The 19,314-nt window shown below is 54.5% G+C and overlaps 1 protein-coding gene across 3 annotated transcripts in view; it reads left to right on the top strand.

Moving 5' to 3' along the window:
* Positions 1-19,314, top strand: part of SLC38A4 (solute carrier family 38 member 4) — a 45,809-nt gene that overhangs the window by 18,283 nt on the left and 8,212 nt on the right. For 2 of the 3 annotated variants that reach the window (XM_062195122.1, XM_062195123.1), the window contains exons 2-6: positions 8,479-8,709; positions 15,328-15,418; positions 15,848-15,963; positions 18,104-18,177; positions 18,901-18,993. In XM_062195122.1, the coding sequence (XP_062051106.1) occupies positions 8,591-8,709; positions 15,328-15,418; positions 15,848-15,963; positions 18,104-18,177; positions 18,901-18,993 (493 nt within the window). In that variant the 5' untranslated portion in view covers positions 8,479-8,590. Of the gene's footprint in view, positions 1-2,938; positions 3,050-8,478; positions 8,710-15,327; positions 15,419-15,847; positions 15,964-18,103; positions 18,178-18,900; positions 18,994-19,314 lie in introns of those variants that run through there. The other variant, XM_062195121.1, reaches the window with a different exon arrangement.

Below are 19,314 nucleotides of genomic sequence, written 5' to 3'. Positions count from 1 at the left end.
AAGGTAGGAATTCCAGACAGGGACGATCGGTTAATGTCAGCGTGGGTATACACGTTCTCGTTCGCTGCACCTGTGTGATTGGACTCACATTTACTTGCGCTCTGGGCAGGCGGCATGCTGCGGGCGCGTGCACACGGGGCCTTCCCTGTGCTGCGGGACAGCGGCAGCCAGACTGATGGAGGCGTGTGTGCTCTGTCTCTGTGGCTGAAAGGGGGGGATTTTATTGCAGGTGTCTTGCTTCTCATAAAATGACATAAAATTCATAGCACTGTTGTGAGCCAGTGAAAGGGATAAAATACAAGGAAAATTCGAAATACCATTGACCCTAAATCCTGTCCATCTGCCTTCTTGTGGCTGCCAAGCCCGAGCAGCCCGTCCCTCTCCTGGCTCCTCTCCTCTCCACCGCGCCTACCCTGCTGCCGCCTCCTGTGCCCCTCCCTGCTGATGGACGGTTTTCTTCAGAAGTCTCTAACAGGTCCTGACCACTGCAACTCAGGCTCCCTGGGGTCCACGCCCCGCTGCCTGGACTGTGCCGTTCCCCTTGGTCATCTCAGTAGGCAGAACTGTGCCGGTGCTAGGACAGGGGTTCACGTAGCCAGCTGTCCCCTTTTCTTTTGACCAGTCAGGGTCTCACATGGCTGTTAGTGCCCTGCTGAAGGCCGGTGGCTCCAGCGACAGAGACGCTTGGCCTCCTGGGGTCCTGTATACACTGATATGAACTACGATCCAGTCTGGGGGGGGTCACATCCCCTGGTGTGGCTGCTCCACACCCCACTCCACTGCCACTCAGCCGTCTCTGCCCCTCCCAAACCCTCTCTGAAGTTCTCACACGGAGGGCCAGCCAGGGGGTTGCTCCTCTCGCTGCCCAGACTTGCTTGGCTACTCACTACCATGGTATTCTTTTTCAAGTCTGTGATACTCTGGTCCCTCACATGTTTGTGCAGTGACACTGACGCCAGGCTGGAGCCCGGGTAGGTTGCGTTCACCATTTTCACATGTGAAAATCAGCAGTGCGAGCCTGTCACCACACGCGCATGAAATTTCACTGCAACAGGATCATAGACAAGGGGTCGTCATGCGTGTGCTGTCCAGAAGGCTGCAGCGGGATTGTAGGCAAGGGGTCATCATGTGTGTGCTGTCCTTCTGAAGGCTGCAGTGGGATCATAGGCAAGGGGTCATCATGTGTGTGCTGTCCTTCCGAAGGCTGCAGTGGGATCATAGGCAAGGGGTCGTCATGCGTGTGCTGTCCTTCCGAAGGAAAGGCAGTGTGGGTCCTGTTAGAATGTGGCCGTGCGCTCCTACATGGATTTTGGTGAAGTTACCAGAAGACAAACGATTTGCAGGGGAAAAACAAAAACAAAAAAAAACAGCCAAACAGCGAGCCAGTTCCTCCTTTATTTGGACTCATCTAACTGTTGCCAAGTTAGTTTTCGTGTCTGTGTGTGTGTGTGTGTGTGTTTGGTTCTTAAGTCAGTGGTAAAAAAGTTTAGTTTTAAGAGTTTTCTATGTGTGGTAGGTTTACCAGAAATGTGACTACACAGAAGTTTTTTATGTGTGCCTTTAATTTTAATCCAGTGTGACAGTTTGATTTTATTTTGTATACTTGAAGATCAGAAATTACAGGTACACTGCAGCTTAAATATTTCAAGGGAGGTAAAACTAAGAGTTTGTACATTGATCTCTACTCTGTTTATAGGGAGATATTGGGGCATAAAATTCATCATCTGGGGTGTATTTCTCCTTGCCAGTTGACCTGCTGATAAATGGCATTTTCCCTGAGTAGAAATCCTTCATTTTGTAATAATTATTGTAGGTTTTTGCTTGCTTCCTCTTACACTCACCTGGTAACTTTGCAGATCAAAAGAAATCTTATGATGGAAGGAAGGATCACAACTGAAGGGTGGAAACAGAAGTTGGAAGGAATATTCTTTAGATTTCCTTGGAATGAAAGTTAGCACATGTATTATTACCATTTTTCTCCTAGGCTGCATTAACTCTATCTGATGAAAGCAGAAACTGTTGGCTCATTCTAAAAAAGAAAGTAGAAAACAAGCTAAAAGACAAGCAGAAGCAAATATACCACACCAGTCGATAGACCAAGTGGGCATATTTGGAAAGGAAGAGAGAAATGGGTAACTAGCCATTTTGTTTAATGTTTAATGTATTGCATCAACTTCAGACTTTCTACTCAAGGAACAGTGTCCGGTTATTTTTGTCCAAACAGGAATTGACACAACTGTTGAAATCTCACATTGCTTCTCATTGGTTATCAGATTGTGCAGTCATGTCATAGATATTTAAAAGGCAAAGAATTCTTCACTCTGGCTTGATTTCTGATCTGTTTTTTTTTAATCTTACATGTAGAGTCATGTCTGGTTGATACATCTTCTGACAGAATGGATGATTGGGGAATGCATCTTTGCCCTCTTGCTGCTGTGTGGAAGATCGGCAGGGACGTCCGCCTGGAAGTGGACGCGGCACTCTGCCTGAGGCGTGTGTGCGGCAGGGAGCTCCAGCTTCCTGGAGTCCTCACCCGGCACATGCCGCCTGGAGGGGTGTGTCGTGGGGCGACACAGCGCTCCATGGAACAGTCTGACCCCAGTACAGTGCCGCTGTGTTGTGTGGCTTGGACTTTGATTCACAACCTTGGACAAATGAGCATTCCTGAAATGCTAGTCCACCAGCCCACAGAACCCCGATCGGGGATGACACTGGCCAGGTGAAATAGTCCGTGAGTGAGCATTTTGTTGCATAAAAATCAAAACTCTGAACGCAAACAGAAATTGTTGTAACCAATGTTTAATCCAAATGGACAAGAGTAAACGGATTTAGCCTCTCTCTCTCTCTCTCTCTTTTTTTGAAAGAGCTGACGCAAGTTGGAGAGAGGGAGGTGTTGGGGCAAGGTGGGGTGGCTATTGGCTGTCCTTGCCCCCGCCCCTGGTCTTTAAACGACTGCTGGCCCTCCTGGGGTTCACCTAAGTCAGCTCTGAGGGACCAGCCACCCCCAGCCACTCGGGGAAGACGGCGCAGGACTGCACAGATGCGCAAGGTACAGCCGCTTTCCAGAAAGGGTTGTTGCCGTGCTGGGCTCCGGCCTTCTCTCCGTGTGCTGTGTGTTTGTTACAGGGTGAAAGATTTGGAGGCACCAGCTGGATGACTGCTTTTCTGATTCGGACAAGATGGATCCACACAGTGTGGAACACTGAATTTACAGGGCCGGTTGCAGATTGCTTCTGCGTACAAGTTTAGATTTGGGGGTAGAACTAGCACAGTGGACAATGGAGGACAGACTTCAGAATGGCAGAGGATGTGTGTATTTGTCTCTCTCTTCTGGTTAGCCACTGACTATTGTGAATAAATACTGTAATTTATTTTAGGAAATGTAAAAAGTTTTAGAAGGTACATTCTCAACAGTATACCATTAAGGATTTTTCTTTGTGTTGAAAACAACACATAAGACCCATGGAGGTGGCGAAGATGAGAGAAGACATGTCTCAGAGCATGGCCGATGGGAGGGCCTGAGGCTGAGGCCGTGGCTGCGCCAGGGGCTCCGGGAGGGGTGGGGCCGCAGGCCTTGCCTCGTCTTCCCAGTGGGACTGTTTTCAAGAAGGAATGTCTGAGAGCAAAGTTACTGAGGAAAAGGGAGTTGGATAGAGTGGAAGCATAGCTTTAGATTTTTGTTAAAGATTTATTTATTTCTTTATTTGAAAGGCAGAAGGACAGGGATCTTCCATCTGCTGATTCACTCCCAAGTTAGCCACAATGGTCAGTGCTGGGCCATGCTGAAGCTAGGAACCGGGACTCCATGGGAGAGAGAGATTCATCGATCTTCCATCTGCTGATTCACTCCCAAGTTAGCCACAATGGTCAGTGCTGGGCCATGCTGAAGCTAGGAACCGGGACTCCATGGGAGAGAGAGATTCATCGATCTTCCATTCATCGATCTTCCATCTACTGGTTTATTCCACATGTGGCTGCAGCAGCTAGAGCTGGGCCAGGCTGAAACAAGAAGCTTGGTACTGTATGCAGGTCCCCACATGGTGCAGGGGCCCAAGCACTTGGGCCATCCTCTGCTGCTTTCCCAGGAGCATTAGCAGGGAGCTGGGTGGGAAGAGGAGCAGCTGGGACTCACACTGGCACCCATGTGGGATGCCGGCACCGCAGGTGGTGACTTCACCAACTGTGGCACGTTTCACCAGCTCACTGGCCACTCCCTACCCAGCAAGTTGACACCTAAAATTAACGCTTGTGTTAAAAAAGGTCTCAAAAAGTTCATGGAAATGCAGATTAGGAAGAACTGTGAGGGCCAGAGTTTGGCACAGTGGCTGAGACACCTCTTGGGACTCCTGCGTCCCTCACTGGGGAGCTGAGATCGGAGTCCAGGCTTCCTGGTGATGCCCACTCTGCACGGCAGCTGTGAGACTCGGTGGCTGAGCCATTGCCACCCATGTGGCAGACCTACATTGAGTCCCTGGCCCCTGGCTCTGGCCTGGCCTGTCCATAGCTAGTGTGGGCATTTAGGGAGCAAACCAGTGGATTGGAGAGATCCCTCTCTCTCTCAACTCTTCCTCAATCTTCCTCTGCCCTTCTGATAAAATAAATAATATTTTTAAATAAAAAATTGTGCATGGATTTCAAAATTGTTTTTGTGACAGTAAATCTATGCTTTAAGAAGTTTACTGGGGGCCGGTACTGCGGCAGAGTAGGCTAAGCCTCTGCCCACGGTGCATGCATCCTGATGAGTGACGGTGCGAGTCTTGGCTGCTCTTCCAATCCTGCTCTCTGCTAATGGCCTAGGAAGGCAGTGGGAGATAGCCCAGATGCTTGGACCCCTGTACCACTGCAGGAGACCCAAAAGAAACTCGTGGTTCCTGGCTTTGGATCAGCCCAGCTCCAGCCATTGTGGCCGTTTAGGGGGTGAACCAGTGGGTGGAAGACCTCTCTCTTTCTCTGTCTCTCTGTAATTCTGCTTTTTTAAAAAAAAGAAAGGAAAAACTTTATTATCATTTATTTCAAAGACAGAAATCTTCCATCTGTTAGTTCAAACCCCCACGTACCCATGACGGCCAGGGATGGGCCAGGCCAAAGCTAGGGACTCAAATCCAGGCCTCCCACTTGGGTGGTGGTGACCCAAATACTTGTGCCTTGACCTGCTGCCTCCCAGGATCCTCATTAACCAGAAGCTACAGTGGGAGTACAGTTGGGAATCAAACCTAGGCACTGCCACGTGAGATGCAGCATCCCATGAGGCATCTGAACCGCCGTGCTAAACACCTGCCCCCAAACTTAAAACTGTTTAATTCCAGTTTCCCACGAGCTTTGTGATGTTTTGAGAACAGGTTGGAAGGGGGCTTAGGACTCCGCAGTCAGACCTCAGTTGAAGCGATACTGAAGGAAACCAGCAGCACTGTCAGCAGACCAAAGTGCTTGAGAACTCCTAGAAGCCAGAAAGTGGGTGGGCAGCTGAGAAGGAGGGTGCTCGCTCCTGGGGAGCCAGCGCTGACAGGGCACGAGCACTGCAGTGAGGGGTCGGCCGGGGCTGGCCCTGGGGCACCAGCCTCTGTGTGGGCTGCGCTTTTGCCCAAGGAGAAAGCCGAGACCCAGTCTGCAAAGAGCCAGGGAGGGACTGTGGGTCAGCAGGGCCTGGCAGTAGACAGGGTGGAGCAAGTGGGCATGGAGCTCTGCCCAGAGGGGAGTCGGGGAAGAGTCTCCTCTCCTGCATGGCGGCTGAGGTCCCCCAGGGAGCACCTCACAGGTGCGTTGCACGGGAGCCACTCACGGGTCCTCACTGATGGCGGCTGAGGTCCCCCAGGGTGCACCTCACAGGTGCGCTGCATGGGAGCCACTCACGGGTCCTCACTGTCCTCAGCGGGGAAGACCCCGAGAAGAACCCGCCTACAGAGGGACAACTTCTGAAGACCTGCAGCCTTGTCCTTGCTTATGTGAGATGAACACGCAGGTGTGCCATGAGAAAGAGGATGAGGATAAGGACACACTGTTAGGAGTTAAAGACGTGACTGGGGAAGGCGTGCGAGAGCAGGATGGAAATGACTGCAGGTGAAGTTGTGTCCTGGAGGGGAAGCATCCCCAGACACTGCACAGGGACGCAAAGGAGGGAACCGCAGGCAGTGGGGTCCCACGTGGAGCACAGGCGAGGCGGGCAGCTGGCGTCAGCCTTCCCCTGAAGCCGTGGGGCTGGTTGGCCGGGGAAGTGGTCTGTGCACTGCTTCCACATGAGCACCAAGTTGGGCAGTCACCGTCTGTAGGAGAAGCCTGGCAGTGTGGGTGAGGAAGCTCGGTGCTGGCCAGTCAAGCTGGGGGAGAAACCGATGCCGGGGGCAGCCGCTCCCTCTGCACCTGCAGCCCACGCACATTTCAGAGAGGCTGACACAAGTCTGACGCCCTGCAGGAGTCTTCAGCAGGAACCGGGAGTCCAGAGGGAAATGACTGTGTCTGGGAGTCTGACTCAGCGGAATTTGGAGGCAAAGTAGCTGCCAACATGAACCAGCTCAGAAAGTCTTTACAAGCAGGTGCACTGTGCGAGAAAATTACTCTGGGGGTATTTTAGCAGAATGGAAAAGGGAAGACTGGAGCTGAGCGGGGCCTGGGGTCAGAGGAAATCTGTCGGGAAGCGACAGGGAAATCCAGCTCCATCAGTGGGAATGCCGGGTTCCGTGTCACTTAGGATGGCATCGAGTACGCGTTCTGTTCTAGGAGCTCTGCTTACGTGCCCACAGCGCCATGAGTGCTGATCGTCAGTTTTGTGTGTTCAGGAAGAACCTACAAACGTGACAGACTTAATGGTTACAGAACAGGAGGAAAACCCGGTTCTTGGGGCTGTAAAGTGTTTCATTAACTGAAATGACCCACGTGTGAGAAGGAAGCGCAGGGAGCAGCCTGCGCCTTCCTGCCTGGCACAGCTGCCAGTGTGCAGCTGGGCTCGCTGAGGGCTGGCCTGGCTGAAGAGCGGCTGTGGTGGGGAAGGAGACAGCAAGCGCTGCGTCTGCTCGGAGCCTGCAGGCCTTTGGGCTTGGACTGCCTCGTGTTGGTGATCAGATGTCCTTTGTTCTGCTGGAAGCACTAGGCCTTTTCCGAGTCCTGAGAACTGCTGTTCGTCAGTTCGGGGCGGTTCTCCGTCTCCCCGTTCTCCCATTGGAACCACTACTCGGGCAGGTCACGCTTCTGTCTTGATTTCTCCTTCATTTTCTTCTTTCTACCTCTCTGTGCTCGCACTTGAGTGACTCCATGGATGTGTCTTCCAGTTTCATAATTTCTCCTTCAGCCGATTTTTCTTTATTTGAATGATTGCATTTTTTATTTTTACGAGTTCTGGTTTTGGATCTTTTCCAAGTTAGCTTTTGCTTTTACAGTGTGCTTATTCTTTGGATGTTTTCTTGTTTTGTATTTTTTGTCATGTTAATTGAAGGGTCCCCACTACCTGTAGTGCGTGGATGTTAGTTTCATCTGTGCTTGTACCCTGCTGACACTGGTCCCAGGGAGTGCCTGTGTGTTCTGTGATTTGGCACTGCAGGGCTTGCCCGTGTCTCGAGCCTGCGCCAGTGGACAGGTGTGCTGGACCACACAGGTGTTCGCGTGTCATGGTTTTGTGTTTGTCAGAGGATTTGTGCATTTTCTAAGTTTTGGAGCCATTTTTGTTACTTTGCTCAGGGATTCCTATCCAGTGAGTGGTACACACTTCAGAATCATGTTTTTGAAGAATAATGGTGTCACTCCCAATGCGGTGGCCCAACAATAATTGAATGAACTCAATTAAAAATTTCAGAAGAAATCCTATCAATGAAATGGGTTCTTAGCATTTTGAAAAAACACAAACACAATGCTGACACACACACACACACACCCCATTTTTCTTTACAGCTGGGGAAAAGTGTCAAAAAGGTTAAGTGACTTGGGCTGAGACACAGTGGATTCCAGGCAGAGCAGTGTCCATGCTGGGGTCCTTGCTGGTAAATGCGTTGTAGCTCCGTGCAGATGCCGACTGCGAGGCAGACCTGTGCTTGGTTTCTCACCCCTGTTGATGGAGCACCGTTCTCTGTGCCGTGCAGTCAGAGCAGTGCTTTTCTCTCCAGTTCTCTCCGTAGAGACCCTGGAGGATTCTGCCTTGGCAGAATCTGGCTCGGCGGCTCAGTTCTGTCTCCCTTAGGTATCACAGCCTCGCTTACAGGTCTGTCTGCCGCCTGACTGTGCCCCTCCCCACAGTCCCTTGCAGAGCACCTGCTGTGTTCACTGCACACAGGCACTCGATCAGGATCCTCTGGCTTGGGAAGTATTAGCAATTGCTCTTGCTTTTTTTTTTTTTTTTTGTACTGGATAATAGAACTTTCCAAGACTCGTGGGAAGTCTTCAGGAGTTTATGCCCTTTGCATGTCTTCCAGGAAACACACACAAAGTGGTGATTCATAGTCACTTACATAATTTAAAGAAAATTATGATGTGTATTTTGTGTTCTGTTTGCAGAACAGCGTGTTCTGAACCTCGGTGCAGAGCAGGAGAGCCCTGGGCTGAAGGCACGGTATACTGTTTACACTGAAGGAGCCCGTGTGCGGACAGGGAAGCACTGACTGCTCACATGGATCCCATGGAACTGAGAAGTGTCAGCGGCGCCCCTGATGCTGCGCACACCAGAGGAGAAAGTGGGCAGGATGGCTACAGCTGGACGGGAAAAGCAGCAAAGGCGGCAGTGAGCAGGTGAGCGGAAAAGAACAGGTTCCAGGGCCGGTGCCACGGCTCACTTGGCTAATCCTCCGCCTGCGGCGCCAGCATCCCATATGGGCGCCGGATTCTGTCCCGGTCGCTCCTCTTCCAGTCCAGCTCTCTGCTGTGGCCTGGGAAGGCAGTGGAGGATGGCCTAAGTGCTTGGGCCCTGCACCCGCATGGGAGACCAGGAAGAAACACCTGGCTCCTGGATTCGGATTGGCGCAGCGCTGGCCGTAGCAGCTGTTTGGGGGGTAAACCAACAGAAGGAAGACCTTTCTCTCTGTCTCTCTCTCTCACTGTCTATAACTCTACCTGTCAAAAAAAAAAAAAGGTTCCATGGGAATATGAGACAGGTTTGTGAGCATGAGCACAAGGGTTTTCTTGGGAATAAGTGGGTTTATTGCAGGTAAATTAGAGATAACAAAGACTTTGATGTGACCATACCAAGTCCCTGACTCTGAAATAAAGCAATAATGACTGTGTTCCGTGCACCTAATTTACAGTGGAATTCACGATGTCCTTGTCCCTGTTCACAGTGTGGAGCAACTTTAATGACATTAGCCTGTCACTCCTTTTCCCTTTGCACTGTCTCAGATTTCTCTTCTTGTGCCTGCCCTTTTGAATGTTGCTGTGTCTCAGGGTATACTCCAAGAAAGCTCAAACCCTCCTGGCATCACCCTCTGCATATCCACCTTGTCCTCAGCCTGTTTAGCTTCCCAGCCACGTGTGAGATCACTGTCCTGCTGTCCACTCCGTGTGCAGCATCCTAATCACGTGTGACATCACTGTCCAGCTGTCTACATACAACATCCTAACCATGTGTGAGATCACTGCTGTCTCCTCCATGTGCAGCATCGTAACCACGTGTGACATCACTGTCTAGCTGTCCATTCCATGTACAGCCTTCTAACCACGTGTGACATCACTGTCCAGCTGTCCACTCCATGTGCAGCATCCTAACCATGTGTGACATCACTGTCCGGCTGTCCACTCCACGTACAGTATCCCAGCCAGGTGTGAGATCAATGTCCTGTCCACTCTGTGTGCAGCATCCTAACCACGTGTGACATCACTGTCCAGCTGTCCACTCCATGTGCAGCCTTCTAACCACGTGTGACATCACTGTCCGGCTGTCCACTCCACGTAAAGCATCCTGACTATGTGTGACATCACTGTCCGGCTGTCCACTCCACGTGCAGCATCCTAACCTCATGTGAGATCACCCATAGTTGATATGATGGTCCAGCTCTCTACTCCACGTGCAGCTTTTCGGTCATGTTTGAGATCGCTGTGTCCATCTGTCTGTTCCACGTCTCTGGTAGACAACTGTGTCTGCTCGGCCTCCTTTATGAAGCCAACTTGTCCTGCCGAGTCTTGAGCTCCTGACTTTCCCTTTTACCTGCTCCTCCTCTCGTAACCCCACCTTGGGGAAGCCCGTGACCATCATCACCTTCGTCACCTACGGTGACCCACCCCTCCCCCTAGTCCACGCAGCCACTGTCAGACACGTCCAGCTGTTCCTACCTCATCAGCTTTCAGATCCACCCCCTGCTCTGCGTCCGTTAGCGTGCTCTTTCCCTTACTGACTGCCCGTGGGAGGACCTGTTGGCGTTGTACCCTGGAGAAGGCCCTGTGTGACTCCACAGCAGGGCACACTAATGCTGCCTGGCGTGCGGGGCCCTCGTGCTCTGTCCCTGCCCTCCCTCCCTGTCTTGTCTGTGTCTCGTGCCTTCACTCACTCCCCTCCATGTGCCAGTGTCTCCCCCATTTCTCCTTCTCTTGACACCTGTCGTCCTTCAGCGTGAGAGCTGCCATGAAGCCCTGCTCACGCGTCCCTGCCTGCCCCTCCCTGTTCACTGTGCATTGCCAGAGCATGAGCCCCGCACCCCCGTTAATGGTGCCCACTGCTGGGCAGAGTAGCCACAAGACAGTTGTCCAGTAAGCCCGTCAGTCTCCCACAAGAGAGTGTACCCCAGATCGTGGGTGACTAGAGGTGCTCAAGGGTACATGATCAGTATAGGCCAGGCGTGAAGACCCTCCCCAGACCAGGCCTCCCCCTTCTATCTATAGAACCTAGGCCAGGTGTGAAGACCCTCCCCAGACCAGGCCTCCCCCTTCCACCCACAGAACCTAGGCCAGGCGTGAAGACCCTCCCCGAACCAGGCCTCCCCCTTCCATCCACAGAACCTAGGCCAGGCGTGAAGACCCTCCCCGAACCAGGCCTCCCCCTTCTATCTATAGAACCTAGGCCAGGCGTGAAGACCCTCCCCAGACCAGGCCTCCCCCTTCCATCCACAGAACCTAGGCCAGGCGTGAAGACCCTCCCCAGACCAGGCCTCCCCCTTCCATCCACAGAACCTAGGGCAGGCGTGAAGACCCTCCCCAGACCAGGCCTCCCCCTTCCATCCACAGAACCTAAGCCAGGCGTGAAGACCCTCCCCAGACCAGGCCTCCCCCTTCCATCCACAGAACCTAGGCCAGGCGTGAAGACCCTCCCCAGACCAGGCCTCCCCCTTCTATCTATAGAACCTAGGCCAGGCGTGAAGACCCTCCCCGAACCAGGCCTCCCCCTTCCATCCACAGAACCTAGGCCAGGCGTGAAGACCCTCCCCGAACCAGGCCTCCCCCTTCCATCCACAGAACCTAGGCCAGGCGTGAAGACCCTCCCCAGACCAGGCCTCCCCCTTCTATCTATAGAACCTAGGCCAGGCGTGAAGACCCTCCCCAGACCAGGCCTCCCCCTTCTATCTATAGAACCTAGGCCAGGCGTGAAGACCCTCCCTGAACCAGGCCTCCCCCTTCCATCCACAGAACCTAGGCCAGGCGTGAAGACCCTCCCCGAACCAGGCCTCCCCCTTCCATCCACAGAACCTAGGCCAGGCGTGAAGACCCTCCCCAGACCAGGCCTCCCCCTTCTATCTATAGAACCTAGGCCAGGCGTGAAGACCCTCCCCGAACCAGGCCTCCCCCTTCCATCCACAGAACCTAGGCCAGGCGTGAAGACCCTCCCTGAACCAGGCCTCCCCCTTCCATCCACAGAACCTAGGCCAGGCGTGAAGACCCTCCCCGAACCAGGCCTCCCCCTTCTATCTATAGAACCTAGGCCAGGCGTGAAGACCCTCCCCAGACCAGGCCTCCCCCTTCTATCTATAGAACCTAGGCCAGGCGTGAAGACCCTCCCCGAACCAGGCCTCCCCCTTCCATCCACAGAACCTAGGCCAGGCGTGAAGACCCTCCCCAGACCAGGCCTCCCCCTTCCATCCACAGAACCTAGGCCAGGCGTGAAGACCCTCCCCAGACCAGGCCTCCCCCTTCTATCTATAGAACTTAGGCCAGGCGTGAAGACCCTCCCCGAACCAGGCCTTCCCCTTCCATCCACAGAACCTAGGCCAGGCTGTCGGGGAAGCTCTGTTCCCTGGGCAGCTCAGGGACATGACCGCAGGGCTGTGGACAAGAGAGGCCAGAAGTGGACGGGGCTCGTTCTGGGCCCTGTGACACTGGAGGTGCAGCGCCTGTTCCCTGCAGGAGGAGACGTGTTCCCTGAGTGCAGAGTGGCAAACAGCACCTGCCTCCCCGAGGAGTCCATGAGGCCAGACGGGGGAAGCTCATGGTCTTCTCTCCCGGCGTCAGCACCCTGGGGAGGTTGGCCCGGACTGAGGCCTTCACTTCGACAAGGACGCGCACGAGGAGGGGCTCTGCCCAGCTGGAGGGGCCCTGCCCCACCCAGGCACCGTCCTGGAGGCGCTGGGCAGAGAAGCAGCCTCCTTTAGCTTCCTTGCCGTGCTCTGGGCCTCAGCAGGGACGTGCTTGGAATGCCTGCTCACACACAGGCCTTCCCTTCCCCGGTCCAGAGCCATATAGAGCATGGGCGTCTGCTCACACCTGGTCACAGTGGGCACTTGCAGTGCGTTTTCTGAGAAATTCAACATCCTGCACTTCTGTGTCAGCGCGTGCTTGGTTTGGCATGAATACTTAACATTGGGGACCTTTCCCGTGGATTCTGTGTGGTCTTGCCATGTTGTAGGCCAACATATGGACAGGAAAATTTGTTTACTCTCAAATTCTGAGGTTTAAAATCTACTTGAGGACTAGAGGGAGAGTGAAGCATGGGCCACGCTGCAGTTTACATTCCGCTTGTAAGTGACATTTTTGTAGTCTGTCACTGGGCCCATTTCAGGCATGCTTGCCTCCCAGTCCCTCAGCGTCCGGCTGTGAACACCGAGCGCTGGTCTTCACAGTGCGGACGCTCCCAGGAAACCACAGCAAGGGTGCGGGAGGACAGCCGAGGGCCTGATGTTCCCATCTGGGACAATGTGGAGACGCGGGGATGGCTGGAGCCAGCTTCTCCGTGCCTCCTGGGAAAGCTTGTGAGGCTCTCGATCTTTCCACACCGGAAACTTTGTGTGCACCTTACATGGCTTGTACACCTTACACTGCACTGCACACACCGTGTAACACCTTATATTGCTCTGCACGCCTCACACCACCCTCCACGCCCCTCACACCACCCTGCACGCCTCACACTGCCCTCCACGGCCCTCACACTGCCCTCCACGCCCCACAGCGCTCTACACACCCCACAGCGCTCTGTACACCTCATACCACCCTGCACGCCCCTCACACCACCCTACACGCCTCACACCGCCCTCCACGGCCCTCACACCGCCCTCCACGGCCCTCACACCACCCTCCATGCCTCACACCACCCTCCACGGCCCTCACACCGCCCTCCACGGCCCTCACACCGCCCTCCATGCCTCACACCGCTCTGAATGCCCCACAGCGCTCTCCACCCCTCACACTGCCCTCCACGCCCCTCACACCGCCCTCCACGTCTCTCACACTGCCCTCCATGCCTCACACTGCCCTCCACGCCCCTCACACCGCTCTGCACGCCTCTCACACTGCCTTCCACGCCTCACACTGCCCTCCACGCCCCTCACACCGCTCTGCACGCCTCTCACACTGCCCTCCACGCCTCACACTGCCCTCCACGCCCCTCACACCGCTCTGCACGCCTCTCACACTGCCCTCCATGCCTCACACCACTCTGCACGCTTCACACCACCCTCCACGCCTCACACCGCTCTGCATGAGCCTTACAGCACTCCCACACACCTTGCGTCATCTGTATTCCATGCATCTGGAACCTTACACTGTGTGTACACCCTACGTGACTCCACCTTACATTGCACTCTGTGTCTCTCACATCGTCTGTGAACCTTACCGTGTCTGTACACAGGACATGGGCTGTGCACCACACTGCTGAGCCTCGTACACTGTGAACCTTACACGAGTGTGCACCTTATGTCACTCCACCTCTGCTCTCTGAGCCTCGCCCATCGTCTGTGAACCTCACCATGTCTGTACACGGGACATGGTCTGTACACCTCACACTGCTGTGCCTCCTCACCAGATGATTTTCAGGGTTAATTCCTGTTATGCACGATAATTTGTGTAGATCTCCTATAATAATTCTTTTCCACTTTTCTTCCAAGAGTTATTTTAACGAAAGTCTTCCTTTATTTTCTCTTCTTCTCTCATGCAAGAAGCCCCCAGAATTGCAGTTTACCTGGTTAGAAACTTGTAAAAGTGTGCATACTTGAGAATTCTGTGACAAGCACCCCGGGAGCCGTGGGGTACGCTGCTGCAGGACGTGCGCTGCAGTGGCCGGCCCCAAACCTGAGGCCCTGGCAGCGTGGCTGGCACCTGCCTGCCGGAGCTGGGCGACGCTGTGACCAAGCGTGCGGCTCCAGCCAGCGCCTGAGTAGACCAGGAGCCCAGGTGAACCGTGTGTCATCACAACCTGGAGCCTTTTCAGAGTGGTTACACACATGTGTGCATGCAGATGCAGCCAGACACGCAGCTGAGAGCTGTCGCCAAGCCGCTTCCTAGAGCATTCCTGCATGAGTCGATGGAACCGCGAGAGAGGAGGCACCAGCAACAGGGCCCTGCCCGGGGACCGCAGGCCTGGGGACCGCAGGCCTGGGGCCTGGCCACTGGGCTTGCTGCCCACAGCTTCTCAGCCGTGGTCACCTCATCTTCGGAGGAAGACCCCGAAAGTCCCTCTCACAGGGACACTAGCACATGGGAAGACGACCCCGGTTCGCAGGCGTTAACTGGAAAATCACTGCATAGTGAGACCCCCGATGAGGGCTAGAGCAGGTTATGCTGCTGCTGTGAGTCCCAACTGATGGCTCCGCTTCCTGTGCAGCTCCCTGGCCACACCCCCGAGAGAGCAGCAGGTGATGGCCTCTGTGCCTGGGCCCCTGCACCGACGTGGGAGACTCAGATGGAGCTCCTGGCTTCTGCCTCACTGCGGCCATTGTGGCCTCTTGGGGAGTGAACCAGCAGGTGGAAGATAACTCTCTCTCTCTCTGTTGCTCTGCCATTCAAATAAGTAAATCTTCTATTTATCTGGCCTTTGGGCTCTAACCCAGAACAAACAACCGCGTTTCCTGTCATGGCGCTCCCTCCCCTCCCCGTGTCAGTTCGTAAATGGCACCTGGCCGTTGCTCTGGAGGGGACTCCTGGGGAGAGCCGGGAGCCCGTGTGATGCAGAGCGCTGACGGGAGGCCCTGGCCTCTGTTCCTCTGTGTGTGTGTCCAGTCAGTTCGCCCGTGACGATGCCGAGGGCCAGAAGTTCCTGACGAATGGGTTTCTGGGGGAGAAGCAGCTGGCGGACTACGGTGATGAACACGTGAGTGGGTCTTGCTTCCACGGGAGGCAGGCCGGGGGGGGGGGGGGCAGGCAGGTCTCCAAGGGCAGACCACGTGGCCGGCATTTTCCAGTGTGGTCAGCACATTGTCTGTTTGTCAGGCCCTTACTGGCATGAGGGCGTACTTTGCTGCTCGCCATATGGCCGCATCAATCATTGATGAAACGTATTTGTGTTCTGGAGAGAGGGCCCTCACCCAGTGTAACTCGCAGCCGTGCCTGCCTGCTGGGCCCGCCTGGGCGGCTCTGCCTGCACACGGCCTGTTGTCACACCTCTGCCACGGCCAGCGCTGCCTTCTACTGATGCCGCCACTGGGCTCGTGGTTGTGTGTCTGCCCATGGTCTCCCAGTGGGGTCCTGTGGCAGGAAGCGCACTCGGGCCTGTGTGCTCACAGGCACTCTTTCCCCCCAGCACCCGGGGACCACCCCCTTCGGAATGTCCTCCTTCAACCTGAGCAATGCCATCATGGGCAGCGGGATCCTGGGCCTGTCCTACGCCATGGCCAACACGGGGATCGTGCTGTTCATGTAAGTGAGCTCGCATGTGCACAACACTGTCACTGATGGGAACACGTGTGGTCTGGGGGAGGCTCAGTGAGGACCAGGCAGTAGCCAGCAGGACAACTAGTGTGCCAGTGTTGGTGCTCGCCCAGCCACCCTCACCACCCACTGGATGTGTGGGCCCACTCTGGGCCCAGGGTGGGGTGCTGTGTGAGAGGCGCTCAGTCATTGGCGTTAGTAGCAAAAGCAGTTTTCCCAGAAGCAAACTGGGTGTTAGCACAGCTTCGGGAAAGACATCTCAGACCTGGCATACGAGCCATGGGTGCCCTGTCCCATCTATCACTGGGCGTGCTGGCTTTATGCCTGCCTGACCAACAAGCCTCTCTGTGTGGTCTTAGAACTCTGTCCCCTTCCTGGTCATCCAGTCACCCCGCCCAACACACTGCAGCCTCACCTTTGTGCTGCCTTCCTGCCCACTTTGTCTGGTGTAGCACCATGTTGTGGCATTTCTGTGTGCTCGTCTGAGTGGTCTGGTGAACACCTGCCACCCTGCAGGTGGAGAGCTCGCGCCGAGCCTTGTCCGCTGCGAGTCACCGTGTCGCCAGGCCCGGCACTGTGCCCGTTTGCCTGGTGCCCCCAGCTTATTCCTATGTGTCTGCACTCTGACCACCTGTTCCTACTGGTGGCAGCGTCAGGTCGCCGTTGGGCAGCCACAAAGGTGCGAGTGCCTGTGCACAGCCTGGAGCGCCCGAGCCCCAGCTGGCACAGTGGAGTTCTTCACAGGAGTCAAGTCCGATGTTAGGCAGCCGAGCATGTGCAGGCCCCAGCCCTGGGTGCGGAGCTGGAGAGCGAAGTATCCCTCCGGGAACGCAGCGTTCTGCTGCAGGTGCGTGTGCGTAGATCCTGGGCGCCAGCTTCCATGCGCTCAGCTGTTTGTAGACCCAAGGTCAGGACCATAGAGGATGTTGCACTGGGGTTGGACTGGTTTCATGCTGTATTCTTGAGCTGAATGGGCTTTGTAGCAGCTCTGCTTTCGAAAGCTCCGTCGGAACGCGTAGGTTTGTGTGACTTGACACTGGCTGGGTAGGTGTTCACTGACTGAATGCATCTGTGTTGTGGCCCTCGCAGACAGGACGCTGTCTTTGTCGTCGTACGCACCCGGCACTGCACTGAGGGGGTCATCGCTCGCTGACCCACACAGGCAGGAAACGGCCTAGAGCCACGAGCCATGTTCTCGGGAACCTCACTGCAGGCGGGTGACTGTGACAGGGCAGCTGAAGTGCTGTACGCAAGGCAGCTCCAGCTGTCCGCTTTGTGGACAGCGGGCGGCACCGCGTTTCACGTCTGTGCCACAGCTAGGACGTGGTAATTCGCAAGAAGTGCCCATGTTTTACAGGGAACAGAATCCTGCACAGTTCTTTACAGACAGGTAAATTCATGAGCAATGTGGAAAAATACACGATATTTTCTGGAAAATAAGAGCACAGCATCACTAGAGTGGTTATGAAATTCAAAACTCATGGTCCAAGTGTACATTTGCACCCCTGAATTCGCTGGGAACTGTCAAAAATGAGACCAGTTTACTGGCCGTGATCAGTGTGTTCTTGTTACGTAGAGAAAAGGTTTTTAAATTTCAGGTGGAGACGCCTGCTGTTCCCTTCTTGGTTGTGCACATGTGCGTCCCTGCGCTTGCGCATTGGTGCCCTGAGTCTCAGTTCTGGGAAAACACCCATCAGTGCGGACACGGGCAGTGCTCACTGCGCCCGGTCTTTCTGCCCATGGCGAAGGAATTCCCCTGCTCCTAGCTTTGTCCGTGCGACTGCCCGGCTCCGGGTCAGTGGTCACAGAGCTCACACTGCACAGACCAGGGTGGGGTGGGGTGGCTGTTGACAAGAGTCCTGCAGAGGGACGTGTATGCGTGCTGGGTGAGTCGACGTAGAATCTGCTCATTTCGCTTTGCATTTAGCATCTAAGTGATAGAAGGGAACTCCAGTAGCCGGCCCGGGTGTGTGTGTAGTTCTGAAAGAACAACTCAGCTCCCCTCAGATTCACTGATCTGGAAAGTCAGTGCTGAGAAGACTGGTGTGGTCATTGCTGTGGTCACAGCTCAGGCTGTGGTGTTGTATTTATCATGGATTCCTTGTTTTCGGCTCTCTGTTCTTCACAGAATCTTGCTGCTCACTGTGGCCATATTATCCCTCTACTCGGTTCACCTGTTGTTGAAGACAGCCAAGGAGGGAGGTACGCTGCCCAAGTCCCAGTTCCCCTTGGGGTGATGCCCGTCAGGCCCACCTGCCGCCCTGCTCCCAGCACAGCCACGGCGTCTCTGGATTAACTTACATGGAAGAGCGAAGGGCACGAGTGAGTCGCTGACTCAGGCTCCGGCCAGAGAGAGAGACTTGGGGTATACGATAGAAAGACAGCTTCGACCTGCTGCACGTGGCTGAGACAGATGGTGCCACTGTGTGGAGAGCTCTTTCTGTACATGACGTGGTTGGATTTGAGGTTGCGTCTTTGGGGGTAATTTTTTCTTTGATTTTTATTTACACACTTAGACTTCAGTGTAGAATGAGGCTGTGAGGAATATTGCAGTCATTCAAACAATCATCTATTTATTTTTAAAGCTTTATTTATGTATTTGAAAGGCAGAGGCAGAGGCAGAGAGAGAGGTCTTCCATCCACTGATTCACTCCACACATGGCCGCAATGGCCAGAGCTGGGCCGATCCAAAGCCAACAGCCAGGGGCTTCTTCCAGGTCTCCTGGTGCAGGGGCCCAAGGACTTGGGCCATCTTCTACTGCTTTCCCAGGCCATAGCAGAGAGTTAGATTGGAAGTGGAGCTGCTGGGACTCGAACCGGTGCCCATACAGGATGCCAGCACTGCAAGTGGAGGCTAGCCGACTATGCCACAGCGCTGGCCCCCAAACGACCCTTTTAACCAGGCTCTTTTGTCTTTGGTTGTAGGGTCTTTAATTTATGAGAAGTTAGGAGAAAAAGCCTTTGGATGGCCCGGGAAGATCGGAGCTTTTGTTTCCATCACGATGCAGAACATCGGAGGTAAGAGGGGCCGGCCTCCGTTGGCCCGCACCCTGCACATTGGAGGCCTCTCATGCCTCCTAAGCAGACTTGGTGTTGCCCTGCCACTAAACACAGCAGCGCTCAAGGAGGAGGGAGTGCAGAAAACCTACAAGGACAGCAAAATAGAGTGGCCCTGCTGGATGTGTGACGCCAAGGTAGCTTTAGTTGTTGTTTTGAAAATAAGCCCTCCTGCTGATTCCACCATCCAGAACTAGAAAGTCCCATGTGCCAAATGTCCACTAACTGTGCAGGGTACCCAAGAGATGTCCACCAACCATCTAGAGCACCCAGAGCTGCCCA

The sequence above is a fragment of the Lepus europaeus genome, chromosome 6 (genome assembly GCF_033115175.1).
Source record: "Lepus europaeus isolate LE1 chromosome 6, mLepTim1.pri, whole genome shotgun sequence".
NCBI classification, from domain to species: domain Eukaryota; kingdom Metazoa; phylum Chordata; class Mammalia; order Lagomorpha; family Leporidae; genus Lepus; species Lepus europaeus.
Note: the sequence above shows the minus strand (reverse complement) of the source record. Positions and strands in the feature narration are given on the sequence as shown.